We start from the raw sequence: 26,754 nt of genomic DNA, 5'->3' as shown, positions 1-26,754 counted from the left end.
ATCAACCAGCCGCCGCCATCATCAATCACATTCCGACGGAGCCATGGCGCAGAGGTGGCTGGAATCGGAAAACATGGCGCTCGACAATGGAGACTGACCTAGCGCAACGCGGGCTGTCGCTTGAAGACGCTCACGGTCGCCTACGTTGGAGACGCTTAATACGAGCCTAAAACTGATTATCTTGATGTTTTTTTGTTTCCTGTTTTCTTTTGCCCTTTTCATTTTATTTTATCTAATTGAAAAGTCGATATATATATATATATTGTCAGCAGCAGATAGGCGGTTGGTGGGATTCCTGGGTTGAAACGATAAATATGACAAAATTAAAAATGTTTGGCGCGCTGCAGCATACGAACAGTTGCCGAGCCCTGAGATAGATTATTAGCTTATATTCCACACTCATCACACTGCATGTCCTATCCCCAGCTTTGACTGCTCGTATGCAAAGGTGATATAGGATTCGTGCTATATTTTCTCGCCTCTCCTTGCCTACTCGTTACTTCTAGGGCTTGCAGAAATAGGAGACTGAGGAATTTCGGATGTACACTATCCCCCAAAAAATCTAGTCTACACTTTGGAAAACAATCATTCGTTCAGTAGACCTGAAATTTATTATTTATATGGCATGACTGACATATAAATACAACGAAACAAACGAAGTGAAAGACACTCTAATTGACTTTACACGAGAGATTCAGATTGTAAATATGTAATAGTGATTGCCATAGATTTAGCAGTACTTAGGTCTATTGAAACCTAAAATTCGAAAGCTTGCAGAGCTCTGCTCCGTCCTCAGAAACCTCAGGTACGAGCAGGGCTCAGAAAGCTCGTGATTTCAGTTTCAATATAGGCACGGCGTTACGCTAAATCTGTCTTGATCGCCATTATATATTTACTCAGTTAAGTTAATGTGCCACTCTCTTCAGAAAAGTTTCTGGCATGGTGTCATTCGTCCATGTTTCCTCACAGAGTCGCTTCAAATTTTCGCTCAGTGTAACGTATTTCTTCTTTCTTGTAGGCGCGGTCCTTGGCCAGAGAAAGTTTGAATTAAGTCCACTTGCTTTTGTATGACATCCTTCCTTCAAAAATATGCCATGTTTGTAATTAGTATGCCATATATAATATGCCTGAATCTTAGGGCGGAGATAATAAAGTTAGCTGATCCGGGAGAATGCTAATCATGTGATTAAAACTGATTGCTTTTACAAATATTTTTTTCGGATATGACGATAAGGGGCGCGCGAAATTTTTCACTATCATCAAGGGGGCGTGTCTAAAAAAGTTTGAGGACCGCTGATCTACAGCAGCATGCAATAAAAAACTTACTTAATACATTCTAAAAAACTCCAAATGTTCACGTGGCACCCCCCAACCAGTATGCCGAAGCCACGATGCCATCCTTCAACGGAGTTGTTCGTTCGGTGCATCTCATCGATGGTACGTCGCCGCACGTTCCACACGCTGGGTGGGAATAGTGCCCGCCTGACACTACCTTGTTGATGGTTTGTGCTACCTAACGCAGAAAAGATAATTATTGAAATATGCCTATATCGATAGAATTGTGCTACAGCCTACCTATATATGTATCTCGAAAATAATTAGCCAATTCGTCGGCAATACTTGGCCAGCCATTGCCAGAGGAAGTCAATATACCAAAGCAACGTTCTACGTCTGACTCCGGCACAAAAGCCAGGGCCGTCAAGGACTTTACCTGTAACAAAACCTCAAGTTATTATCACTTAGCGATAACGTCATTGGCTATACAAAGGCTTGCCTGAATGGAGAAGTCGCGATCAGATAGATATTGAGTTTTCAATCCTAACTCCTGCACCTTTCTTTGTACACTTTGGCTGAGATGAAACAGGCACCCCGTAATTTTCACATTCGGAAATTCATCAGAGAATGCCCGAATGGCTGCCAATTCAAAGTCGTGCATAAGGGTTGTGGGCTGCAATGAAGGCCTTTTTTGTTTTAGCACCTGTTATTAAATGCATCATTATTTGTTATTAGCCTTATATAGTTGATTATGTAGAGATTGTAGAGTAGAGCAAACTTCTAAATGTAGGCCTACCACTATATAATATTTGAAGAGCTTCTTGGAGGTAGAGAACTTCAATATACAATTAAATAGTATATTCATATTGAAATGAACCCGAATATTTTCGGCTGACACTCGTCAGGGGTAATCGTCAGCAACTAGTAGAGAATTGGAAAGAACATTGTATATCAACAATCGTATCACAAAATATGACGTCACCAGCATGAAATTTCGAATGAGAGAGCGTTCAATGTACTATTTTTAGGTGATACACGAACTCCTTTTGTTGACAGAGTTTTGGTTGGTGTATTTTGATAAAAGTTGATTCCAAGGCACACAAATGGAATTGTGAACGGCCTCGACCTACGATTCGAAATCGGTCGTCTCGATAATTATTCGCACAAATCGGATTATCCAACAGATGTTTGCCGATGGCAGAATTAATTGCCTTTGATCGATCCGCATCAATCTTAAGTGGATGAGTTAAGGGTGAGCTTTTCACATCGCGTGACGCACGTGTTCTGATAAATCTGGGGACATGTTGGTTTATGCGGTCCTGCAGACGTCTTGACGTTCTTCCCACGTAGCCACAATCACAGTGGCACCTATATTCGTACACTACATTACTTTGTTGAAGTGCAGGAAGCACGTCTTTGCGTGTTGAAGGGAGCAGTTGTGTTGTTGTAAAAATCACATTGGTTTTGACTGTATCGTAACATTTACCGACAGCAGAAATCAATTGTTTTTCAAAGCGGGTGGAAATGGGGCCAATCCAAGGTAGATGGATATAAACATCTTTTATTGTTCGTGCGGTGGGCTCTGTTCGTTTTTCTGCGTTGAATTGCGTTAATTTCCTCTCCATGCCGCGGCTGATGACGTGTTCAGGGTAACCGTTATCAAGTAAGATTTTTCGGATGTGGTCAAGTTCTAAACTCAGTTTGTTACCCGAACATATCATCAACGCTCTATGCACGAGTGTGCCTATGAGGTTAATTTTTCTGCGCCGAGGACTAAATGAATTCCAGCGAAGGTATTGGCCTGTGAATGTCGGTTTTCTGAAAACAGACGTTTCAAATTTGTTGGTATTGCGCTTTTCAACTAATACGTCCTGAAATGATAATGAGTTATTGCGTTCTTTTTCTATTGTGAATTGCAAGGCCGGGTGAAGCGAGTTTAAGCGAATGAGAAATTGGTCACACTCCGATTCATTCCTGAAAATGACAAATGTATCATCTACGTATCGGCGGTACAATAGTGGTTTGGCGGACTCACGCTGGGACAGAAGCTCGCCCTCGTAATACCCTACGAAAATGTTGGCCAAAATAGGTCCCAGGGGACTTCCCATGGCTAAGCCGTCTATTTGGCGAAACATGACCTCGTTAAAGCTAAATTCCACGCAGCAAGTTGCCGCTTGTAAAAGTTCAACAAAGACGTTACGCGGGATTGATGGTGGCGGTAACTTACCACCGTACAGCGCGTTGGCACAAATATCAATAGTCTCATGCAGCGGAACGTTCGTAAAAAGACTAGAGATATCAAATGAGCTCAGAAACACGTCTGGATTCGGCAAATCCAGGTTTCGTATTTCACCAGCGAACGTGAACGAATCGCGAACACATTCCGTGCCGTACAATTCCCGAACCGGTTCCAAAATGTCAATAAGCCATTTTGCCAGCTGATGGTGAGCAGACCCGATCATGGAAAGTATAGGTCTCACTGGGACATTGTCTTTGTGAGTTTTTGGCAGTCCGTACATGCGTGGTCTTTGCGATCCCAGCGTGAGTCCGCCAAACCACTATTGTACCGCCGATACGTAGATGATACATTTGTCATTTTCAGGAATGAATCGGAGTGTGACCAATTTCTCATTCGCTTAAACTCGCTTCACCCGGCCTTGCAATTCACAATAGAAAAAGAACGCAATAACTCATTATCATTTCAGGACGTATTAGTTGAAAAGCGCAATACCAACAAATTTGAAACGTCTGTTTTCAGAAAACCGACATTCACAGGCCAATACCTTCGCTGGAATTCATTTAGTCCTCGGCGCAGAAAAATTAACCTCATAGGCACACTCGTGCATAGAGCGTTGATGATATGTTCGGGTAACAAACTGAGTTTAGAACTTGACCACATCCGAAAAATCTTACTTGATAACGGTTACCCTGAACACGTCATCAGCCGCGGCATGGAGAGGAAATTAACGCAATTCAACGCAGAAAAACGAACAGAGCCCACCGCACGAACAATAAAAGATGTTTATATCCATCTACCTTGGATTGGCCCCATTTCCACCCGCTTTGAAAAACAATTGATTTCTGCTGTCGGTAAATGTTACGATACAGTCAAAACCAATGTGATTTTTACAACAACACAACTGCTCCCTTCAACACGCAAAGACGTGCTTCCTGCACTTCAACAAAGTAATGTAGTGTACGAATATAGGTGCCACTGTGATTGTGGCTACGTGGGAAGAACGTCAAGACGTCTGCAGGACCGCATAAACCAACATGTCCCCAGATTTATCAGAACACGTGCGTCACGCGATGTGAAAAGCTCACCCTTAACTCATCCACTTAAGATTGATGCGGATCGATCAAAGGCAATTAATTCTGCCATCGGCAAACATCTGTTGGATAATCCGATTTGTGCGAATAATTATCGAGACGACCGATTTCGAATCGTAGGTCGAGGCCGTTCACAATTCCATTTGTGTGCCTTGGAATCAACTTTTATCAAAATACACCAACCAAAACTCTGTCAACAAAAGGAGTTCGTGTATCACCTAAAAATAGTACATTGAACGCTCTCTCATTCGAAATTTCATGCTGGTGACGTCATATTTTGTGATACGATTGTTGATATACAATGTTCTTTCCAATTCTCTACTAGTTGCTGACGATTACCCCTGACGAGTGTCAGCCGAAAATATTCGGGTTCATTTCAATATGAATATACTATTTAATTGAACACTATATAATAGGGCTCCTCAAAAATGACCTTTTTTCTCAAATCGTACTCGCTACTTGATAAAATTGTTAGGTTACCTAATTTAAGCCTACACACCAAATTTGGTTCAATTCCAACGGGAGTTGCCTTGATTTGATATCTGTATCAAGAAAACCGAATCTGCCCGATTACGGTGTTGGCTACATCAATTTCAGCATTAGAACAAGACTTTACTCGGTTTGATAGCTATACGGCTGTACGCAGTCGAGCGCACCAACATAGGAAAGTTGTTGTGAGAAGCATGACTCGCGGCTGGCGTAATTTACGTCATTTCGGCAAAGGCATCGCGTAAGGCAGTGCGCATTGGAATTCGAGTATAGTTGGTATTTCCTGCGGACGTTTACTCTGCCTCATATGAGACCAAACTCCATGTTATTGGTCTTATAGATCCTATTGATCGTACACAACCAACTATATGTGTAATTTCCAGCTGCATAGGGCCATCGCAAGTAAATATATTATAAATGTCTATTTGACACTGCTCACGTGCTCTTACACGCGCTAGTTCTCTTACGTAATATAGTATTGCTGCATTTCATATCAATTTGAAACATCTGCCGCGCGACTTATAATCCATATAAGTGATACAGCTATTCATTGAAGTCAACAGTAACTTCGTATCACATCCAAAACTTATGATACAACTGTTTGTTATTACAAGCTGTTATTACAAGGTTGGGCGCAGTTATTACTTCCGTGACTCACATACCTATTTGTGCAGTGTTAGCACTAGTCCCTGGTACTTTACGCACGACCAAACTCCGTAATAATGATCTTTGCTGAAATGCTGGACCTCATCTCACTATGTGTGTAATTTGCAACTGCGTAAAGCAATCGTATGTGAATTTTTGGCTTTTTTTAACGCTCTTATTACGCGCGCGAGTTTTGTGGCGTAATAGAATATTGCCCCATTGCACGTCACTTTTAGACATCTTCTACACGACTAGTTTTCAACTAAAAGGTTTCAATAGGCTCTTACGATCAACAAGTTTTGCAATTTAGATCAAATCTATTGCACAAACCATAAAATATGAGGGGATGCTTTTATTATAACACCAATGAATTTATGAGAAGACTTAACAAATGACAAATTCAGCACGTTTTCTGAAATCTTTTTCACTTCAGACAATATTGATAATAATTATTTATTTCCCAATAGCAATTTTTTTCGGCTCTATACTAAAGCAGATTCTCGCGAGCATAATATCCATCACATTCGATCCAATCCGAGTGAAGGATATATAAAAAGTGGTGTAGCGTCATACACTCACATAATAAGGACTATATGGGTGGTTTTCTAGCTTTTCCATCGTCAAAGGATCAAATAAAGCTATACTGGAACATTTCATTAAATTGAAACCATTGAAGCCACTCACTATGGGCAAGCAAGAATGTCCCATGCAAAATCAGACTGTAGCGTTATGACGTCAGGCCATTTTTCAATTCACTCTGCTACTGATAAAAATGATGGTCAGCAAGGCAATTTAACTATGGGGTTTGTTCTTTTGCTAAATGACAAAGTGTAGACGGCTAATAATAATTATTCCTTAAAGTAGATTATGTAAAACACATCAAAATAACATCTTTATTTAAATGTATTTTTTCATGAAAAAACACTAGATTTGCAGAATTTTGATAAAATAAAAAACACTAGAACACTAGGTCAAGTCAAATTCCAATAAATGTAGTGTAAAAACACTTGGAGTGGCATCTCTGGCCTAGAGATTTGTATAAACGCATCGAAAAGAAATCTTTGTTAAACCACTACCTGCAGTAAATCTTTGTACATATTGACGTCTTTATGCGTCAAGAGCGCATTGCTGACAAACTTCCCCAAACTTGTTTGAAAATAACAAAAAAAACATTGAAAAGGACATCAATTCATTTCAAGGTAGGTTGCACTGAGACTAATCCCGATGCGGGTAGTGACTACAGAGAGCACGGCGTCGTTCTGTCCTGCAATGCTAAATTTGATCAGTTTTGGAAATGAATTAAATTGTGTTGATTTATAGCCAAATTGAGGGCGAAACCGGGCAACCTATATCGCATCTAAATCTGTCTTAGGCAGTGCAGTTCGCCAGCTATCAACAACAGCTACCTAGCGCATAGAGATTTAGGCCACCGTCAAAGCTATAAAGTAATGAATGACTTGCACGTAAGAATTTCTCTAAATCTTCAAAGAATATGAAAAATTTGCTCAAATGAAGTTGAAGTCAGCCTATACTCCGTTGAGCGCGACTGCTGGAGTTTCAGTATGGCAAGCTTTCTAGAATACGAATTAAGTTTAATCTTCAATAATCGTCTCTTTAGAATGGTTGTGAAACACCTGTTTAGTCACAATATATACAGACATTGACAAAAATTTCTCGCCCCCCCCTGAGAGCCCCCCGCGCCCCTCAAGGGGAGCGCGCCCCCCAGGTTGAGAACCCCTGGCCTAGACTAAGGTGGGCGTCGGATCTCTAAGACTTCGTCACCTTCTTATCTTTTCATTGTATCGCAGTTTTGTGGTGTTTTGAATTGATGAAAATAATATTAAACCGATACTGATATGCATCATCTAGACCGGTGGTTCTCAACCGGGATTCCGCGACGCATTTTCAGGGGGTACGCGAAACCTCTAAATTTGCAAAATGATTTATAACCTAATATCAGGGAAATCGTGAGGCACTTTCGCTTCATAAGTGCAAAACTTCAGGACTCACATCAACAGAACGGGGTTTGATATGAAATATACCGTACCGTGCAAACTCCTTTTAATTTCCAATAGCTCACTGATACTAACATTGCTGCTGAGAGATGTTATGTTGGGGTTTGTGCGAAGAAAAGTTAGAGTACTAAAAGATCAGTCAGTGTGACTTTGAAATGTTTGCGCAAAATTGGGATTTGAAGTTCTTTGTACCCGCAAAATTGGAAACAATACTTTGGGATAGAAATTGCAGACTATAAATTCCTAATCCGTCCCTGCAAAGTTATTGAGACCTCGCCACGAAATATATTTTCTTCTGTGATACGCAATATACATAACCACCATTCTAGATTTTCGAAAATCACTTTCTCAATATTGGGGCCATATGTTGCGAATATATCCAAAGATATCGTCGGAAGCTTTTACGCGTTAATAGTATATTCGCGACCACCTATCTTTGAGGAAACATATTTTAGGCAGTCGTTCATATCAAATCACAGGCGTGGATTTTCAAGCCACGGCCACGTATTTCAAGAAATGCAGCTACAGAATTCGTTTTGAAATATTAAAAGTCCACCGAATTACGATATATATTATGGTGATATTTCAGGAAAATACAGTTTTTCCGGTTTAGCACTCTACAGTTAATGTGTGCACAAGACTGATGACGGTTGCATGATAATTGAGTTAAATTTGACTTTACCTTGAGTCCATAAGCGCGAAGTTTCAGCCTATAATGCTAGTGCCCGGCGTTTATCTTGATCTCCCAACGTCATACCATAAACACTCCTTGTAAGTGCACTTGGTGCCATTTCACATATTAAATCGCTTCATTTTCAACGTGTTCTCGTAACACGTGTAGCAAAACAAATCTAGGTCATTGCGACACTGTCTGTCTAGCTACATCACTCATTTTTTTAACATACGTAAAACAATGATGGAAATTTCGAAGGTTTCGTAAAAACGGGTGTAAAAGTCGAAAATTGCGATTTTTCAAACGACTATTCCGAGCCCGATCGGTTCGGTTAGTCTGTACAGCAAATGGGGAGATCGCTTATCGCGTCGACACCCTCGGGTGGTCTCTGGGACATGAGGTCGCCGAGCATTAGTGCGCCAAAGTGTATTGTCGGTAGTGTCCATTCTCGGTAATGGTCATTCTCGGTAATAGCATTCTCGGTAATGTCCATTCTCGGTAATGGTCATTCTCGGTAATAGCATTCTCGGTAATGTCCATTCTCGGTAATGGTCATTCTCGGTAATGGTATTCTCGCTAATAGACATTCTCGGTAATAGCTTTCTCGGTAATAGCCATTCTCGGTAATAGCCATTCTCGGTAATAGCATTCTCGGTAATAGACATTCTCGGTAATAGCTTTCTCGGTAATAGTATTCTCGGTAATAGGCATTCTCGGTAATAGTAATCTCGGTAATAGCCATTCTCGGTAATAGTCATTCTCGGTAACAGTATTCTCGGAATTGTCCATTCTCGGTGATGTCCATTCTCGGTATTGTCCATTCTCGGTAATGTCCATTCTCGGTATTGTCCATTCTCGGTATTGTCCATTCTCGGTATTGTCCATTCTCGGTAATGTCCATTCTCGGTATTGTCGTTCTCGGTAATAGCATTCTCGGTAATAGCATTCTCGGTATTGTCCGGATACGGGTCCGGCCCGCGAACGATCAAAATATTTGAATCCGGCGGGCGACCCGAGTTGAGTTTGACACCCCTGCCTTAGAGTGTGACCACGTAATGTTTTTACATTTACCACGTACAACGGCGAGTCACTGAAAGGATTGAGTATTGATCACTCGTTTCGGTTGGTACCCAAAGTGATAATTTCACACTCTGTAAGGTACGTGTGTTTCCATTCCCTGTCACAAATCCCGACAATAAATCGCATCAATTGTTGGATTCAATAGTAACGACATGACATTGTGATATACTGACTCTACACGTAGTCGGTTCAATTACCCGTTACGAATTGGAAAAATAAAACATTTTGTATCGGGTGTTCAATGTATAAATAATGGAATTATTACATTTTTAGCGCCGGTTATCGCAAACTATATACCGATATTGTTGTTTCATCTTTAGTCTTGGTTACTGGAAACAATAACATTTGTGAAATATTTTCTGATAACCGCGATACGCAGAGTGATTTGTACCAATGCGGAATAATTTTCCAATCAAGAACATTTCAGATACACTAATCTAGTTTTACAAGTCGGTATGTTAATAACAATGGTACTGAAAAGTTTGTTGCTGTCATAATCACCTTCACCGCAACACCAGGTCTAATTAACGCGAATAATTTAATAATCAAGTCACGATCAACTATTACATATGTCAATACATATGTCCTCCAACTTTCAATATAACGCCAGCGTTTCTTTGGTTTATTTTAACACATACAACAGTGGTGTTTATCGCCTATTAAGGTCATGTACACCACGACAATGATATTAGTATTGTTCAGGTTCTTTGCTATTCGTAGGCCTATGCTTTCCGGACGACTTCCACACTCGCGCGCTTCCAACTTCAGTCACCCTCTCTTTCATGCATCCGGGCTTTTCTGTACTGCCGACTTCGTACTGGCGCAGCTGACCATCATACTGGGCTTTTTTGAGACACTGCTATTGCAGTGAGGTTAGCGATGAGGAGCCCAGATAAACCTCCGACACATCGAAGTTGGTTAGAACCGGGATCGCTGGCGCTTAACCAACTGCGCCACTCGCTTCCCCAGCGTTCGAATGTAAGAAATGAATTATCAACTAAATGGGTCAGACCTTCAAATCTCATATATTAAAACATATTATGCTAATCTCAAGTCGCCTGCATCGAGTAGTAATTACTTTGTCTTGTAGAATAGACCGCGGAGTAATTATTTTATCTAACAGAATAGAAACAACTTTTACAGTTGAATGAAAAAATACGAGTCGTCGGAATATGAATACAACCGAACTTGATATGGATTTTAGATTGTAGCGAATGTATGTACTCGCGAAATCTTGTTTACTTTCCATACGGATACTGTTGAGTTGGTTGGGCGAGTTACAAACGGATTTACTCGACAAGGTTTTTCCTTGTTGACTCTTTGGAGTATGATAAGATGTTAAAATGTCGAGACGTAATACTATATCCGTTAACTCAATTGTAACAAAACATAACCAGATAGCTTGTTCAAGGTTTCGACAAAGTAGATTGAAATATTCCGATTTAACTCGTCGCGTCGCGACTTGATCGCGGTATGCACAAGTGGTTGTCAAGTTAGAAATGTTTACAACAACAGGTGCTATTTCAGGGGTGGGCAAACTACGGCCCGCGGGCCGCATGCGGCCCTCCACACCGTTCTGTGCGGCCCGCGAGAGTCTAAAGAAACTTATTAAAAATATTGATAAAATGCTTACTAGAAATCGAATTAATGCAGGGAATTGATTAAACTTTTTCACAGTATATTTCACCATGTTAATTCTCAGGCATCGGTTCCAAAACTGGGGGTGCACCCCCTTGGGAACGTGAAATCAATCATTCACTTACCCGCAGTGGTAACCTTCCATGCCATAAAACTATCCGTTAGGTTTGCTAGCATATCCTGGTCGCGTTTTGTGATATGACGATAAGGTGGGTGCGGAATCTTTTACCATCATAATATAATATAATATAATATTTTGATGAATAATTTCTGGACCGACAGCCCGATCTCAAGGCCCACGCAGATTGAAAGGTTTCAAGTGTTTGACATAATTCGCATCACGAGTGTGATTTCAGATTGGCCACTCCAGTTTTAATTATTTCTCTGTATGCGTAGAATTAGGGTATTATATTTTATCTACACATAGTAGAAGCGTGTTTGAATCTAACATGGTTATTGGTTATGATGCTATCAGCATTGTGTGTCCTGGGACTGAACCAAAACTGGAATCAGTAAATCTATGAACAGATCGCTGCTCATTCTCACAGATTTAAATTTCAATCCTGTTATAAAAATCGGGACAAGGGACTTTCATCACTATAGTTTTGACAAATTGGTTATTGAGGTCAACCAGCCTACGAAATCTCGCCACTATTTAAGATGCGTGTACGATATCATCAAAGCAGTGTTAAGACTGTGACAAATAATCATATATATTATCTCCGTGTACGCACTATATAATCAAATACCAATGTTGCGTTTTGGTTTACAATCCCAATTTTATATAGTGCGGACCGCGAATGGATTCAGATGTTGAATGCGGCCCGCGAGCTCAAAAGTTTGCCCACCCCTTTGCTATTTCATTGATTGACTCAATTGTGTGTAGTAACACATTAAAATATCGCGATGCCATAGTGATATTAGTTACTGAAACTCTATTTGACAAACGGAAAACCCAGTCGTGAATAGAGTTGTAAGCTTTCATTACTTGTTTCAAATCAATATGTGTGTATAATCTCGAAATATGACTGGGTCGAAAGTTGGTAGTCATGTTTGTCAAACCTATTTCAATTCACACTATGCCAAAGTCAAAATATTTCATTTTTGATTATCTCAGTTTACGTATAGTACATCTGACGAATGGATTCCGACACCTGGATTATTTGATGATGCTGGAGTTGGTAAATGATAGGATGTGTGTATTTGTTAAGAGTTTGATTTCAAGTTGACAAATTAACAAAATTTGCTTGAAAATTTTCGGTAAAGAGATAGTTGGTATTGATTCTATAGGCGCGAAAACAGCGGCGCGGAATGTTTGAATAATCCGATGCGGCTGAATGTTGGCGTCAGTAATATTCAGGTTACGTTTGATTCAACAGATCGCGTTAAAAGGATTTCTCAAAGGATTAGAGTTGTACCGAATTAAAACATTCAGATACGAATCAACTTGAGTTGTGTAGTGAGTTTCATTTCAAGTTGACAAATTAACACATTGATTGAATATTCTCATGGATCTTATCACGCAACTAAAGTCAACCACTATTCTGGAGGCGTGAAAACATCTAGCGATCGCGGGAAAGTGTCCAATTGTTGGTTTTCGAATCACCGTCTGCGGCGGCTCTGTTATTCGTTACTTATTACTCAATAGTTAAAAAACTATCAACCTATCACACTGTGGCGATTGGAATGTATGTAACGGCGAGTCGCAAGAGATGGCTATGTCTTAGGTGTTATCTTGTGAGCGATGGCGGGGTTTGTAATATATTTCACACCTATTTGAAGTGTTAGTTTGTGAGCGTGGCTATTGTTGATATTCGAATCGCCGTCTACGCCGGCTCTGTGGTAAACGAATTACCAAAACATTACCATGCGAATGATTCCTAGAGTTAGCAAACTATTTCACACCGTTTTTGCTGAAAGTACAACATGCCGCCGCAGCTTATACCCGAAGGTACGAATCATCGCCCCCCCCCCCCCCCCCCCCCATAAGAATAACGATATATTGGTGTCGCAATCACCGTAAACGTTAGGATTACCTGGAATCGTTCATATTTAATAATTTTGAATATAAGGGTGGCATCACCAACGAGACGGCAGGTCATCAGCGACAGGGACTCGAAAAGAGTGGGGTCACCATCACGAGTTTTCACGGCAGGTCACGAGCGAGCCCTATACCTGAAAGGGTGGGGTCACCAGAGATCCCATAAGACGCAATGGCACCGTGCGAGCGATAGGTGGGGTCACCAACGCGAGTTTCGCTGCAGGTCACGAGCGGGTCCATAAGCCACAATTGCACACCACCAGCGATCATAATAACTACAAGTGTACACCAAGTTCTGACAAAATCATTTTCTGAGCGTATAGAGCAAGAACTCCAGTGATATTGCTTGCAGACTTGGACAACTAGATAACAAATTAGGCAGTAATCTAGTTCTAATCTAATCTGTGTAATGTTTCCATGCTCTAATTCTAATTCTAATCTAATTTGTGAAATGTTTTTATGCTCTAATTCTAATCTAGTTTGTCAAATGTTTTTATGCTCTAATTCTAATCTAGTTTGTCAAATGTTTTTATGTTCTAATTCTAATCTAGTTTGTCAAATGTTTTTATGCTCCAATTCTAATTCTAATCAAATTTGTCAAATGTTTTTATGCTCTAATTCTAATTCTAGTCTAATTTGTCAAATGTTTTTATGCTCTAATTCTAATTCTAATCTAATTTATGAAATGTCCATGTTCGCTAATTCTAGTTCTAATCTAATTATTGTTTTCTTGAAAATGCCTCTTTGTCCGAGGCATATTGCACTATTGCAGTGAGTTAACAAGTATATACCTCTTGTGCAGGGAAATCCAGTGCCAAGCCGCCATCGCCTTACTTATACCGTGCAGTCATAGTAGATATTATGACGAATAATAGTCTGCTAGAGTAGCTTGTAGTGTGCGAACAACATTCTAGTTTTTAAAACTTTACGGTAGTACAGCGCTGTTCTGACTAACTTGGACGATACCCATGGTTACCATAAAAGAAGTAATATTTTATTAAAGTATAGTAAAAATCGAGCCAAGCTTGGTGCATAGAAGTTAACCATTCTCATGGTTATGGGAATGCACTGTTGTTGTTGTTGTTGTTGTTTATTAAACAAAAATATGTGGCGATCATCGCCTGACGGCCTTTTGCACCACGTACTGTGATTTGATATGAACTGAATTTTGCTGTATTCATTTCCCATATACAATTTCATTCAATTTCCAAGTTTTTGCGAACTATGTAGTACTAATTCTAATTCTAATCTAACTTGAAAAAAGGTTAGTAGCTCTAATTTAGGCTTACCATATTTTGGAAATCTAAAAAGAGGACATTTTTTCAGAAATTTTAGGTTTGCAAAATCGGAGAAGAATTCTCAAAAACCGGTGAATTTCTCCCACTTTGTGATCGGTTGACTAAAAAAAAAGGTCATCTTTCTCCGTTCAGAGCTCAAAATAGCGTTTTTCTCTCCACATTGCGAGGTGGTTGACTAAAAAAAATACCCGAAATACCCGCCGGAGCGTCACTTCTGTGCTAATTTGCGGCACATTTTGTGACCTAACGGTGGAATTTGACCTAGTTTTGACTTTTTTTGAATGTCAAAAAAAATCACTCTAGTCATAACAATATCAATAGATATTCCACGCTGGTTCATTTATTTGTACTGATGAATTTCTGCTTCGGGTTCCGTGCTTAAAAAGTTTATCAACCCCTGCTCTATTGCCTGCGACATCATTCAGAAGTTGGTTCGGACCGCTTTTCAAGTTACAACCACACTCGAGTACTTTTATAATACGAATCGTTTTCCTGGCATAATAGTGATATAATGTCAAAGGTGTACCAGGGCTTGCTATCGGGAAAAGTTTCACTCTATTTACTGTCTTGCTTTAGGATGACATCAGTGACTACTTGGGATGCCACTGAATAGTTTACGACAAAAAGGAATTCACCACGCAGACATATCAAGAACCGTGTGTTTCCTATAACGTTCTCCCGGCCTCTGTATAGGACTTTCATCTGTTTTCGAGTGATTCTCCTTCGTCTTAAATTTACAACGTGAATAATAAAAATCCAAGTGGACGCATTTCAACCAAATATATTTTGACAGCGACCGCGATAGCTCTTCATTATGCTTTTCTAAGTGCCTAAGTGAATGTTCACGTGAAATTACCAATAGATAACTGTGAAGCCTTTGCGCTAAGATGATATATATAAGCTACAATATACCGTTTGATCAAAAGTAATGGGATTGTGTTGACGGACCAGAGAACGCCCAGCTGAGATGAGTGCTCGAATGATGAGGCAACAGCGGGAAAGATTAGAAACATATATATAGCCATACTTCGAATGTTATCTACGTCTAAAAGCAAACATATAAAAACAAATATTGGAATCCAGTAAACATTATTATCGTGTATAGCAGTTGCTCTTAACATTTCCTCCAGCAGCGTTTTTCGAAAATTTCCCTAGGTCTGTCACACCCATATTTTAAAGACAGTAGTAAAAAAACATGGGTAAGAAGTCAACGTCCGGTCGGTCTTTTCAGGTTGGGATTTACAATTGGAAATATTTCGCGCTAGAATGGCGCGCGAGAGCCACTCGACTAATTAACCAAATAATAATTGTATGTGATATATTCGGGATCGAATCAAGGTTGTCATAACATAACAACGATCTGGTACAGACGCATATACCATATTGTTTGATCCCGTTGTACACATTCCGAATTCACGTCTTCGATTGGCAATACGGGGACGTTAATTGTCTTGTCTTGGGTATCATTTTATTGCTTTTTGTGACTAGTAAATCGATTGAGAATGTGGTGGAGATCTTTGCTCGATCATAGTGAATTTAGTACTGCACCCAGTCATTAACTTTAACAAGAATGTATTCCAAACAAAGCATTATATAACGTCCATGCGAGGTTGTGGGTTACAACAATACTAGCATTCTTTACGATACGACGAACAAATATTCTTACAATGTAATTTTGCAGCTCTCAAATACACGTATATTTATTTAATCATTTTGGCGAAAAAATCTTCATAGCATCTTTAAGGTACAAAGGACTCATTCTCAAAATAACCCGAACTAGCGTGACGGGAGTGTTTTAACGGGGAATCGACGATCTAAAAGTAGACAAAATTCATTTTATACGAATTATATATTAAACCACTGCATTCCTGGAAGCACGTTGCGAACATCGCTCGCCGGCATATATTCGCAACAGCGCGACATAAAATTTGAAATTTTTTGTCGACTGTTAATTTGCAATGAGAACTCAGGGATATATAGAACTATTGTTTTACTATTTAATCATTAATCATATGTCCGTACTACACCATCCACTGCGACGTCATTTTTTTAGTTATGATATGAATATATTTGGAGTCAATGGGCTACTTTCACGATTCCTACTATAGCTTTTCGCCATGCACGTAACCTATACGCCGAATATATTTGGGAGATCCGTTTTGACTGACGGATATAAACAAAATATTTTCTCCTTGCAACAGGAGGCGGCGAAAAAACGGGCAAAAGATAAAGGTCGAAGATAGAGAGAGCACCTATGATCCTGTTGAAAGATGTATATATATAAAAAAATATTTATTTATAAATTATTTTTATGATTATATGTTAGATATTTTTTTTGGTTTTATATATATATATACTTGATCAGCATCTATTTTCAACGAAATGAACATTAGATTTGGTCAGCAATTAAGAGCAAATGCATATTCTTCGTTGACAGTTTTTTTGTTTGTCGTAATGCCAAATTGGGTAGTGTGTTATCGTTTTGGTTATGAATTGAAATTCATTGAAACGCCCCATCGTATACTCCAGTAACGATTTGCGAACGTAAATAGGAGAATGCATCGAAGCAGCCGAGATCGCTATTGCAGTCCGCGTAGCCTACAACACTGGCGTAGCCAGCGAGGGGCGAAAGGGGCGATCGCCCCCCCAAAAAAAATTTTTGGAAAATTTTTCGTAAAATCAATAAATATAACATTATATTAGGGCAGAGGAATGCAACCTAAAAAATTTCTTCGCGCTTCGCGCGATTTAGTGTCAATGATCATAACTGTCTTGATTTTATTATCGGTGTTCCGAAAAAAATCTTCCGCAAATACCCACAATTGATTTTAGCTGCATTCTTAGTTATGATCACGAGAGTAACTCAAGGTCGTTGGGTTGATTGAGTTTAGGGTTGTCAGTTCAGTATGGGGATTGGGGACTGTTAGCTCCGACAATTCCCGTTACGGGACACACGAAGACATATAAAGTAGGTTACATGCGACTCCGCAAAGTGCGCTCCCAAAATTATTGACGGCCATAAAACCGACGCATGTATTCGATATAGATTTTCGGGTACTTAAATGGCTGGCGCCTAATGATCCTGTCCCTGCAATCAGACTACTCCGACATGAATGCGACTGGCACAGGAAAATATCGCCACCTCCCTTTAAAAAGTGCTAATTTGAAATGGCACGAGTCTGATCAAAGGAGTTTTTAAATTTGGTCTGGTATATAGGCCTATATCAGCAATTCCAATCTCTAAACTAGCATCAATCTTTACCAGAGGTCACTAAATAACCGTGCTTCAACGAAGTAGTTATTAAGAATGGAATCCACTTGCTCATATACACGCACCAATATTATTGATCAAATACTTTCATTTATTCAAAAACATGTACGCTCCGCGCGACTAGGTCCGAAATGCACACTGCTTTTCAACTGGAAGCTTCCATAGGGTATGTGTGTGCGTGCGTCTAAGAATCGTCTGAATAAAGGGTAGTGATGAAATTGCCCATGGCAGGATGTACGGTTCTGCGAGGTGTTCCCATGGGAGAGCTTCCCTAAACTCATAAAAATCCCCCCCCCCCCCGCAATAAAAAAAATGTAATTCCGGCTACGACCTTGTCTGTGAGCGATCTCTTGAGTGGTGATAGCTTTCTCCGCAAGTCATGAAGTAACAGCAATAAATGACAACTGTCCCGTCCAGCGTCCACCCTATACAAACTCTAAACCAGAGGTTCTCAACCTTTTTGTCGTCGCGGACCCTCTTTGCACCTTCACGTACCCCGGCGGACCCCCAGTTCTTATTTCAAATTTTCCTCTATTATCATGCAACCTTCATCTGCCTTGTGCAATTTTTATCTGTAGGCTAGTGATAAACAACAGCGAAATGACCTTTCTTATAACATCGACTTTTTATTATTTTAAAGCGAATTCTGTAGCTGCATTTCTTGAAATACAGGGCATGTCTTGAAAATCCACGTCGTCGATTTGATATGAACGAGTGCCGAGAATCCATTTCCACAGAGATAGTTGGTGGTGAATGTAATAATAACAACGCGTAACGCGTCCGACGACACATTTGGCTATGATGGCAACACATATTGATCAATATATCGTCCAGCCTAGTCATTTCTATCTAGCAGCTCATCGTGAAGTTATTCTGGAATAGCGGTCGGGGTATTTCATACGAGAAAATTGATCTCTGCATACAATTATTTCCAAAACCCCAGCAAAACATCCCTAAACAGCAATGTGTTCGTATAAGTAGGCTATTGGCAATTAAAATGACTTTGCACGGTGGAATATTTCATCTCAGACGGCCATTCTCTGTTTATGTGAGTCCTGAACTTTCAGCAGTTATGAAGCGAAAGTGCTTCATCATCTCTCTAATTTAAAACAAACCAAAAATAGTTTATTATTATTAGCTTATCAACCATTTTGCAAATTTGGAGTTTTCGTGGATCCCTTGAAAAGGCTTTGCGGACCACCGGTTGAGAACCACTGCTCTAAATAGTCTTGCCGTGTGTTATGAACATAGTTCAAGTGTACTAGCCCTGAATGTTCGATGACACCACTTCTATCAGCTTTGGCGGTAAATCTGATAATGAAAACGTATTTGCAATATGCAAGTAACAATATAATGAACAATTTTCATTCTTTAACCAAAAAAATTTCGCGTTTCGCGCGAAAGTGTTGACGTCAGAGTTTTCTACAATCACACATCACTTTATATGAGCGGAATATATGCATAAAGATCGCCTCAGATGTTGTGTTAATCATCCAATAAGGGCCCAAGACCATCGTTTTAGCCCATTTTTCCTTATCTTTAGGTGGGAGGGGCTCATTCACGTCATCGAATTTTTCGCCCCCCCCAAATATTTTTTCTGGCTACTCCCCTGGCCTACAATTGCCGCAATGCGAGCGAGTCAATGCGGTGTCTGTACCCTGCCCTGGTGTTGAATATAAGAGGGTAATTGGTGATTGGATGAGCGCTTTCAAATCTCTAATCATCAATTTTGTGTATTCACCCTTGTCTGTTGGAAGACTCGTATTATAGAATTGTCGCACAATGTCACTTGCGAGCTTGCAGTATAATTGGTTACTGACTGGCACAGTGCACGACGATGAATTAAGTTCTCAAATATTGATGCACCATCAGATTGCCAGTGGCACTAATTTCGAGTTTATTCGATTCGTTTGAAGGGGAACCTTTGATACTATACTAGACTTGATCGACGACGGACGCACTGGTAGCGAGCGCACCAATATCTAATTTGAAGCCATTGGGTATATTCGGTAAGAAGTGGATTTATGATGATAAGCTCGCGACATGCGCTAATTTCTGCAGTTACATCTAAACAAATCGCACCATTTCAAGATTAAATTGGACTGTGTGGATTGATATTAACGAGTGTAGTACCGGTATTAAAACATCACGTCACTGTTTTAATGCTGTATCATGTGTGCGTACAATGTATATTAGGGTTGTCCAAAATTTGGAAAATCTTAAAAATACTCCGTGATTGTGTCTCATTCTATAGATTATTGATAAAAAAAAAACAATGAGCCTGAAAGAAGATCCCAGGGAAGCCGTTAATATTTCGATCAAAGAGTTCGAAAGTAGCTGCCCAAGAATGGGCGTGCCACCGACCATAGAACAGCGAGTAAGGCGATGTTGGCTTGGCACTGGATTTCCCTGCGCAAGAGGTATATTCTTGTTAACTCACTGCAATAGTGCAATATGCCTCGGACAAAGAGGCATTTTCAGGAAAACAATAATTAGATTAGAACTAGAATTAGAGAATAGGGACATTTCATAAATTAGATTAGAATTAGAATTAGAGCATAAAAACATTACACAAATTAGATTAGAATTAGATTACTGGCATTTCGCTCTAATTTGTTGAAATTAGACAACTAGAATTATCTAGTTGTCCAAGTCTGTAAGCAATGTCACTGGAGTTCTAGCTCTATACGCTCAAAAATTGATTTTGTCAGAACTTGCTGTACAGTGTATACTACCATGTACAGTCGTTTTCCATCTCGATCGACTCCGCTAATCATATCGACATGATGCTATTTCGTCTAGTCATCAGATTCTTTAACGCCAAAGGCTTTTTAACGCTAATCTAATTTTCAACTGTCCCTATTTTTGGTCAATGTCGATGGCAACCCTGCCTATACTACAGCTTGAGCCCAATAAGATAACCCTAATGTACATGCAATGGCATGGAGTAAATTGCGTTTCCCCGCCTATGACGTCATGCAAAGACGACACGAAGTAATTACTTCGTCACAGGACTTTGCATGCCCCAAAATGGTGGTTCCTTGCTACGGCTACAACCGTACCGTAGTTGCCGGAGATAAAGCCGGAGCAGTGGTATTAATGAGCTCCGGAGCTTGGAGCCGGAGCTAATTCATTATAGAAGAGAGCCCTGGAGCCGGAGGTGTAGCAGTTTAAAATTTACGACTGCTCCAAAGCCCTGGTTGTGGTTATGGCTTTGACATCATTTGTTATAGTGCAATCATTAATGTATGTATTGGTAACGAAACATGGGATATGTTCAGACCATCTGTTGTCTGCATCTACAGAAGCAGATATATTCCGAAGGCGAGCAAATGACCGTATCGGTATACCGGTAAATTGCTGCTGAAGGAATACCGCAAAGTTTCAGACTACCAGAGCAGCTCATAACCTGGTTAACCTCTAGCTTTATAAAAGAACATAAAGATGGATATTATATGCCTCTACCGCTCTCAAAGACTTAAAATTACACACAGATGAAGCGGCAGACCAGAACGTGCATCAAAAGTGAATGCGCGAATCTGGACCGACAACATAGGTAATACCGCGATGACGCAATTGACGCAGTCAGCCATCCCGGAGTTCTATATATTCCTGCACACAGTAAGTAGGCACCTCATGGTAGCTCTGCGTTGCCTTGATCCTATTCTTCCCGCCAAGGCACGGACTTGTTTTGTCTAACTCCGATTCAAGACAGAAGATATGCTCATCTCAAGAACTGGAATAGTTGTATCAAACTTGTATCGGAAAGAAGATATGTATAATTGAAATCAATATGTCGTTCCATGGATTTTATGTGACTTTCTGTCTGTATTTGACCGGTATTTTGTATATATGATCTTGGTGGAGTTTGTTAATAACTCACACGATAATGAAAAGGTATTGTCAAATTGTGATGTCTTGCAACATAAGGGTCAATATTTCTGACAGAAAGGGACAATGATTCAGGTAGCGATAGGATTGATAGCGGCTGTAAGCTGCAGTAGCGAGGGGGCTAATGCGCGACAATAAAAGGGTTAATGAGTCTACAGCTGAAGTGCGAAAATTGTAACTTTTGAAGTATCATTTTGGCATCGAAAGCGTATGATTCGCCAGGCGATCGCTTCCCATTTGTTGACTGGAATATTTTTGCCGTATGGGCTAGGTCGTACTATAAATTTCAGAAATTCAATCAAATTGGTATTTTTATACGCTGAAGACTGTTTTACATCAAAATACATTGACAGCATTATATTTCGGAGTATTATATTTATCATAATTGGATAGATCATAGTTTCACGGATATCATGTACATGAATAAACTCAAATCATGTGTATAAGTATTTACCTAGATACTGAAGCAGCGTTGCATTAATCCAATCAGTTTTATGTCAACCACCTGTCATACATTCAAAATAATCAGTTCGAATATAATAAATATAACTTATCGTAAAGCAAAATAGTTTATTGTACTATTTACGCTTGTTACCAATTTAGTGCAGTTTCTCGAAAGGTTCCAACAATATTTTGCCATTATATGTTCATCTCATCTGCACTGATATCTTTCTTTTGTTGTTTTGATGTCTTGCTGTAACCTTTTCCCTTTTTCTTCCCTCTAATCAACAATATTATCAGAAAGTATATCAAGCTGACTGAACAGTAAGTAAGATTTAATGCACGTGTTTGCTACACGGTATTCCTCCATATACCACAGGAGACATGTTCAGTGCAAAACGAGGCATATATGCAGATACCAATTCTTGGACCAACTGTTTGCAGTTGCATAGGTGCCTTGTGATCTTCCAAACAGTTTTATTTACTACATCCTAGAAGGAATTACATATGCAGTAAGCTCATTTCCTAATATGAAATGGGAATCCTTCATCCGTATTCGAAACCAGCATAGATACCGGATTTAAGCTTCTAGGTATACCCAGGGGTGGCAGCCTGCGGCCGTAGAAGGGAATTTGTGTGGCCGTCGACACATGGTTGCCATAAATTTTCGAAAGCACTCCCTCTATCAACTCGACCGGTGAATCTGATCACATGGGCTGAGAAAGGTTAAATGTTTGATAGTAATATGTGATACTGCAACTATTATTGACAGAATCCATTCGTGGACCTGAAACATATTTACGGTTTGCGCAACCATAACCAATTCCAGTAACTATTTATAAGATCACCACTCGCGATTTTGGTGCGTATAATAGCCCTATATGAAACGTAGAAGATTCCGGAGTTCACCGCAAATGGACATGGACATTGGACATGCAGTTTAACATATTTTGAGTCCAGTTAGCAGAGATGAGCAATGATCATGGATTAGGATTAGGATTTGAAAAAAACGGATTTGTGAGATTTTGTTGGATTTGTAGTGGATTAGGATTAGAGATTTTTTCTGAGCGGATTAGGATTTGGATTGGATTTACTGATTTTCTGGGATATTGAAATGTCTCGTGGCGAATGGCGACAAACTTCAGATCAGTTTTTAATGTACTTATGGTACACTACACTATGGTGCACTCGGTACCAATGAACATGGGAGGTGCAGCCCTATGCTAAGTTATAATAAATCAAGATAATTGTTGGTTGTGAAAGAAAAATTTCAAATTCCTCCCTTGCATGAATTAGCATTTTTGTTCTGAATTTCAAGTTCGAATCGGATTAGGATTGGACGCGGATTTGAATATACAAAAGTTATGGATTAGTATTTAGATTAGTATTTGAAGCTTCGGATTTGGATTGGATTAGAACACAGAAATTCCGAATCCGCTTATCTCTACCAGTTAGTTCTTTACGGCAATGCCCAGGAATGCGGCCGTAGGCTAAATAAGTAGTCTAATCGAAATGCGGCGGTGATTAGCAAGAAGGTTTCCCAACTCTGGCCTATACTTACTCCTCTTTCATCTTATTTCAATGACCAGCAATTGGCAAAAGAGAAAATATATGTCTGTCGTGCAAAATTACAATTTTTAGGCTTGACAAACTGCTTTTTTTACCAAACAAAGACCTCGCATCAGGTCATGTTAATATTGGTGGAATAACGACATGAAGGTTCTTCATAGTCAATTATCTACATATGGGCAGTATAAAAATCTACGATTTAATTTCTACTATGTGAAATATTCAAGGGTAAATACGGTGATTACGGGCTTTTTTATCTTCTTTTCTGGGAACAATCTGGCAAAACTAATGCGATGTTCTACCAAAAATTTTGTTTCTAATTTTTTGATCAGATAGTCGTTCATTGCAGCGCTACATCATCTGAATAATAATAATAATAATAATAATAATAGGGTTGAAGATTGAGAGGCATATCAGATTCTCTGGTAATTAAATTGATTGGAGAATATCTCAAAATAATTTGGTTGATTCAGTTGACGACTCGTTTCTTATTAAAGCAGCACTCTTCACACGCAAGCTACGAAAGAAGGGACTACGGAGGTATGAAAAATACTAGCGATGGTGTGAACACCTGAAAAGTTCTGGTTCGCGTGAACATGAACCGATGGCGTCACGTGACCTTATATTCCTAATTGCAACCCTACATTTCCCACATGCCGTAATACTAAGCTGAATTTTTTGGCATCGCCAAAAGTATCAACTAGAACAATCAAATGATTGGATAATTCCTTAAAATCAATATTCTCTGTCATTTTGCAAGCAATTTCAACGAGGACTTGTAAAGGTATATCAGCTTTCGCCTTAATGTTCCAGGCTTGACCAGACAATGCTTTCCTAATGAATCATACTATTGCTACATTGATGTTGTTCAGAGTTGAAACGGTTTCTATATTTGTGACCAAAATTACCTCAAAAATTAAGTTTGCAGTAGCCAACAGCCCAATCGGGCGAATTTCGTTTTAATGGTACAATAAACATATTAAATCAAGATAGACCCCGTGTACCTGCTACATATTTTTATAATAAACAACCATGTATTCTTTGTATCAATTTCGTTTATGGCAATCATTATGATATTACTTCTTCGTGCGGGTCAAGCTCACAGCAGAAAGTTCCGGAATATTGACAAACGGAAAGCTGAATATTTCGAACAAACTTTTTTAAAATCCAAACAATTTGTTGGAAAAGGGCAAGGTGCGTGCTCGCTTGGTGCTGAATTTCTTTTCATGCTGCCAGCATCATGCACAGAGTGGTGCGAAAATAAAATGGTAAGAATTTCATCCAAAATGTCATGTGATAAATTGTAATATAAGAAAAGGTTCACACACCGAACTCAAACAAGAACCTCACGCTCACACCATCCCTGTAAAATACATGACAGTGATGGCATGTCCATCAGAGAAGCTACCTGTTCTGCACTATAGCACTATACGTTGTTGTGGCTATTTCTAAATTCATACATCAGTCGATTCGCGCATCGACTCACTATACGTTTTGACTGTCGGATTTTCAGCCCATCAATCAAGTCAGCGGTTGAGATTACCCGACCACAATCACGATTCTATTGACTGCGATCATAAACTGGTCGCGGACTACTATCAAATAGTTTGTTACAACACCTGCAACATCGGATCCTACGCCAAGTAGACCTCAATATAGAAGCTCTTAACAACTCTAAATCCAAGCAACACTAGTACCGACCAGGAATGCAGAAATGCTGGTTTTATTAGGGCGTGGCGGTAATGTAAAATTCTCGTGTCTTGACTCGTTTCAGCGTACTTCTAATGTTCGGCGAGACTGCCTCTTTTAACGCCGCTACTACATCCATGCATTCACTATACCCCGACTGGCTACACCCTAATCATACATTGCCCCTTGTTGGTACAGTAGGGGTGTCAGCTTTAACGTGGCCACTTACTGGCCACAGATTTTTTGTGGTCGGCCACGAATATCTCGTTGCTGGCCATGAAAATGCGTTATCTCATGGCCGGCCACAGTGAATTTCATGGGATTGGTTCAAAATTTGCACGGCTTTACACGTGTTTACCTTTTGTGTTCGCTGTAGATATGAATTTAATTCCCACTGACTATTGAAAAAGTACTCTGGGAGGTGCGTTGTAAACTAACACCGAAACATACGTTCCTTGAACTTCCTAGAATCTAGAATTTCTAGATAAATATTTGATAGAGTGATAGACGAGCGTACTGCGTACATCTTATTGCTCGGTCAGGCAAACGTCTTTACATTAAAACTGGTGTCCACACAGCTTCCACGTCAGGCGATCAACGCAATGGGATTGCGTGGAAAGATAAAACCGTGGTGCAAACTCGATAGCCTTGCAGTTTCTTCGCATCTCCGTCGCCCAATCCCATTAGTGATGCAAACGTAGATAATCTGACAGCCTGTCCCTCTTTCCTTTTCTACATAAAGAAACCATCATATTTTGCTACAAAAAGATTGTTTATTCCGCTACAAATTTCACAAAATCTGAAGCAATTGAAGATATGATTACAATCATTCACAATTCATATACAAGTAGTTGAATGCAATGTGTCCAATACATGCTTTTCACAGAAAACACCCAGGGGCACGAGAGATCAGATGCACTGCACACGGCGATAAGTATTTGCACTGCATTCAAATGTCGAATTATAATGAACGAATGGGACTTGTCTGTGTCATCAAGATTGTTCCCTGAACATTGATTGGGGAACAGTCCATTGTTCCTTGCATTAACCACAAATATATCATGCCTATTGGTCAATTCGCAGGCTTGGCATGGGCATTTTTTCATCGATCGATGGTGCTGCATTAGATGACGCAAAGTATCTGGAGTTATCTATTATTATAACAGTAATTCAATTATATAGCAGGCACATTTACGTCCTCTGCTAGGGTTACCATATTTTTGGGACTCTAATTCCGGGCACTCGTTAGCGCCCACTAACGCATTCCTAAATGAGGTATGAGCACATTGTCTGTTAATCTGACGTCACACTAGCAAAGCTTTGGATATCGACTAGGGTTGGTCACGATCCTGTTCAGGAGTATGTGGCTGTGCTTTGTAACCATTAATGAGGACCGAAACCATATTTTT

General features: G+C 39.8%; 2 protein-coding genes across 4 annotated transcripts in view; both read right to left on the bottom strand.

Annotated features, from left to right (window-relative positions):
• The window catches only part of LOC145439606 (uncharacterized), a 231,524-nt gene that overhangs the window by 181,138 nt on the left and 23,632 nt on the right, over window positions 1–26,754 (bottom strand). The gene's annotated exons all lie outside the window — the stretch shown is intronic.
• Window positions 294–6,857, bottom strand: LOC145438561 (uncharacterized). Of its 3 annotated transcripts, XM_080315897.1 has the most exons (5): window positions 6,816–6,857; window positions 1,775–1,978; window positions 1,576–1,711; window positions 1,327–1,513; window positions 294–1,079 (listed from the first exon to the last, which is right to left on the bottom strand). In XM_080315897.1, the coding sequence occupies exons 1-5, from the start codon at window positions 6,834–6,836 to the stop codon at window positions 989–991; spliced, it is 639 nt and encodes a 212-aa protein (XP_080172023.1). In that variant the 5' UTR covers window positions 6,837–6,857; the 3' UTR covers window positions 294–988. The 3 variants fall into 3 exon arrangements, 2 of the variants coding, with proteins under 2 accessions (XP_080172023.1, XP_080172024.1); XM_080315898.1 differs by lacking the exon at window positions 294–1,079 and having other exon boundaries at window positions 1,208–1,513; XR_013914965.1 differs by lacking the exons at window positions 294–1,079; window positions 6,816–6,857 and having other exon boundaries at window positions 1,208–1,513; window positions 1,775–3,807.

Source organism: Botryllus schlosseri, chromosome 5 (assembly GCF_051294905.1).
Source record: "Botryllus schlosseri isolate E-star chromosome 5, Bs_hap1, whole genome shotgun sequence".
NCBI lineage: Eukaryota > Metazoa > Chordata > Ascidiacea > Stolidobranchia > Styelidae > Botryllus > Botryllus schlosseri.
The sequence above is the reverse complement of the archived record's forward strand: the minus strand, read 5'-3'. Positions and strand labels throughout refer to the sequence as shown.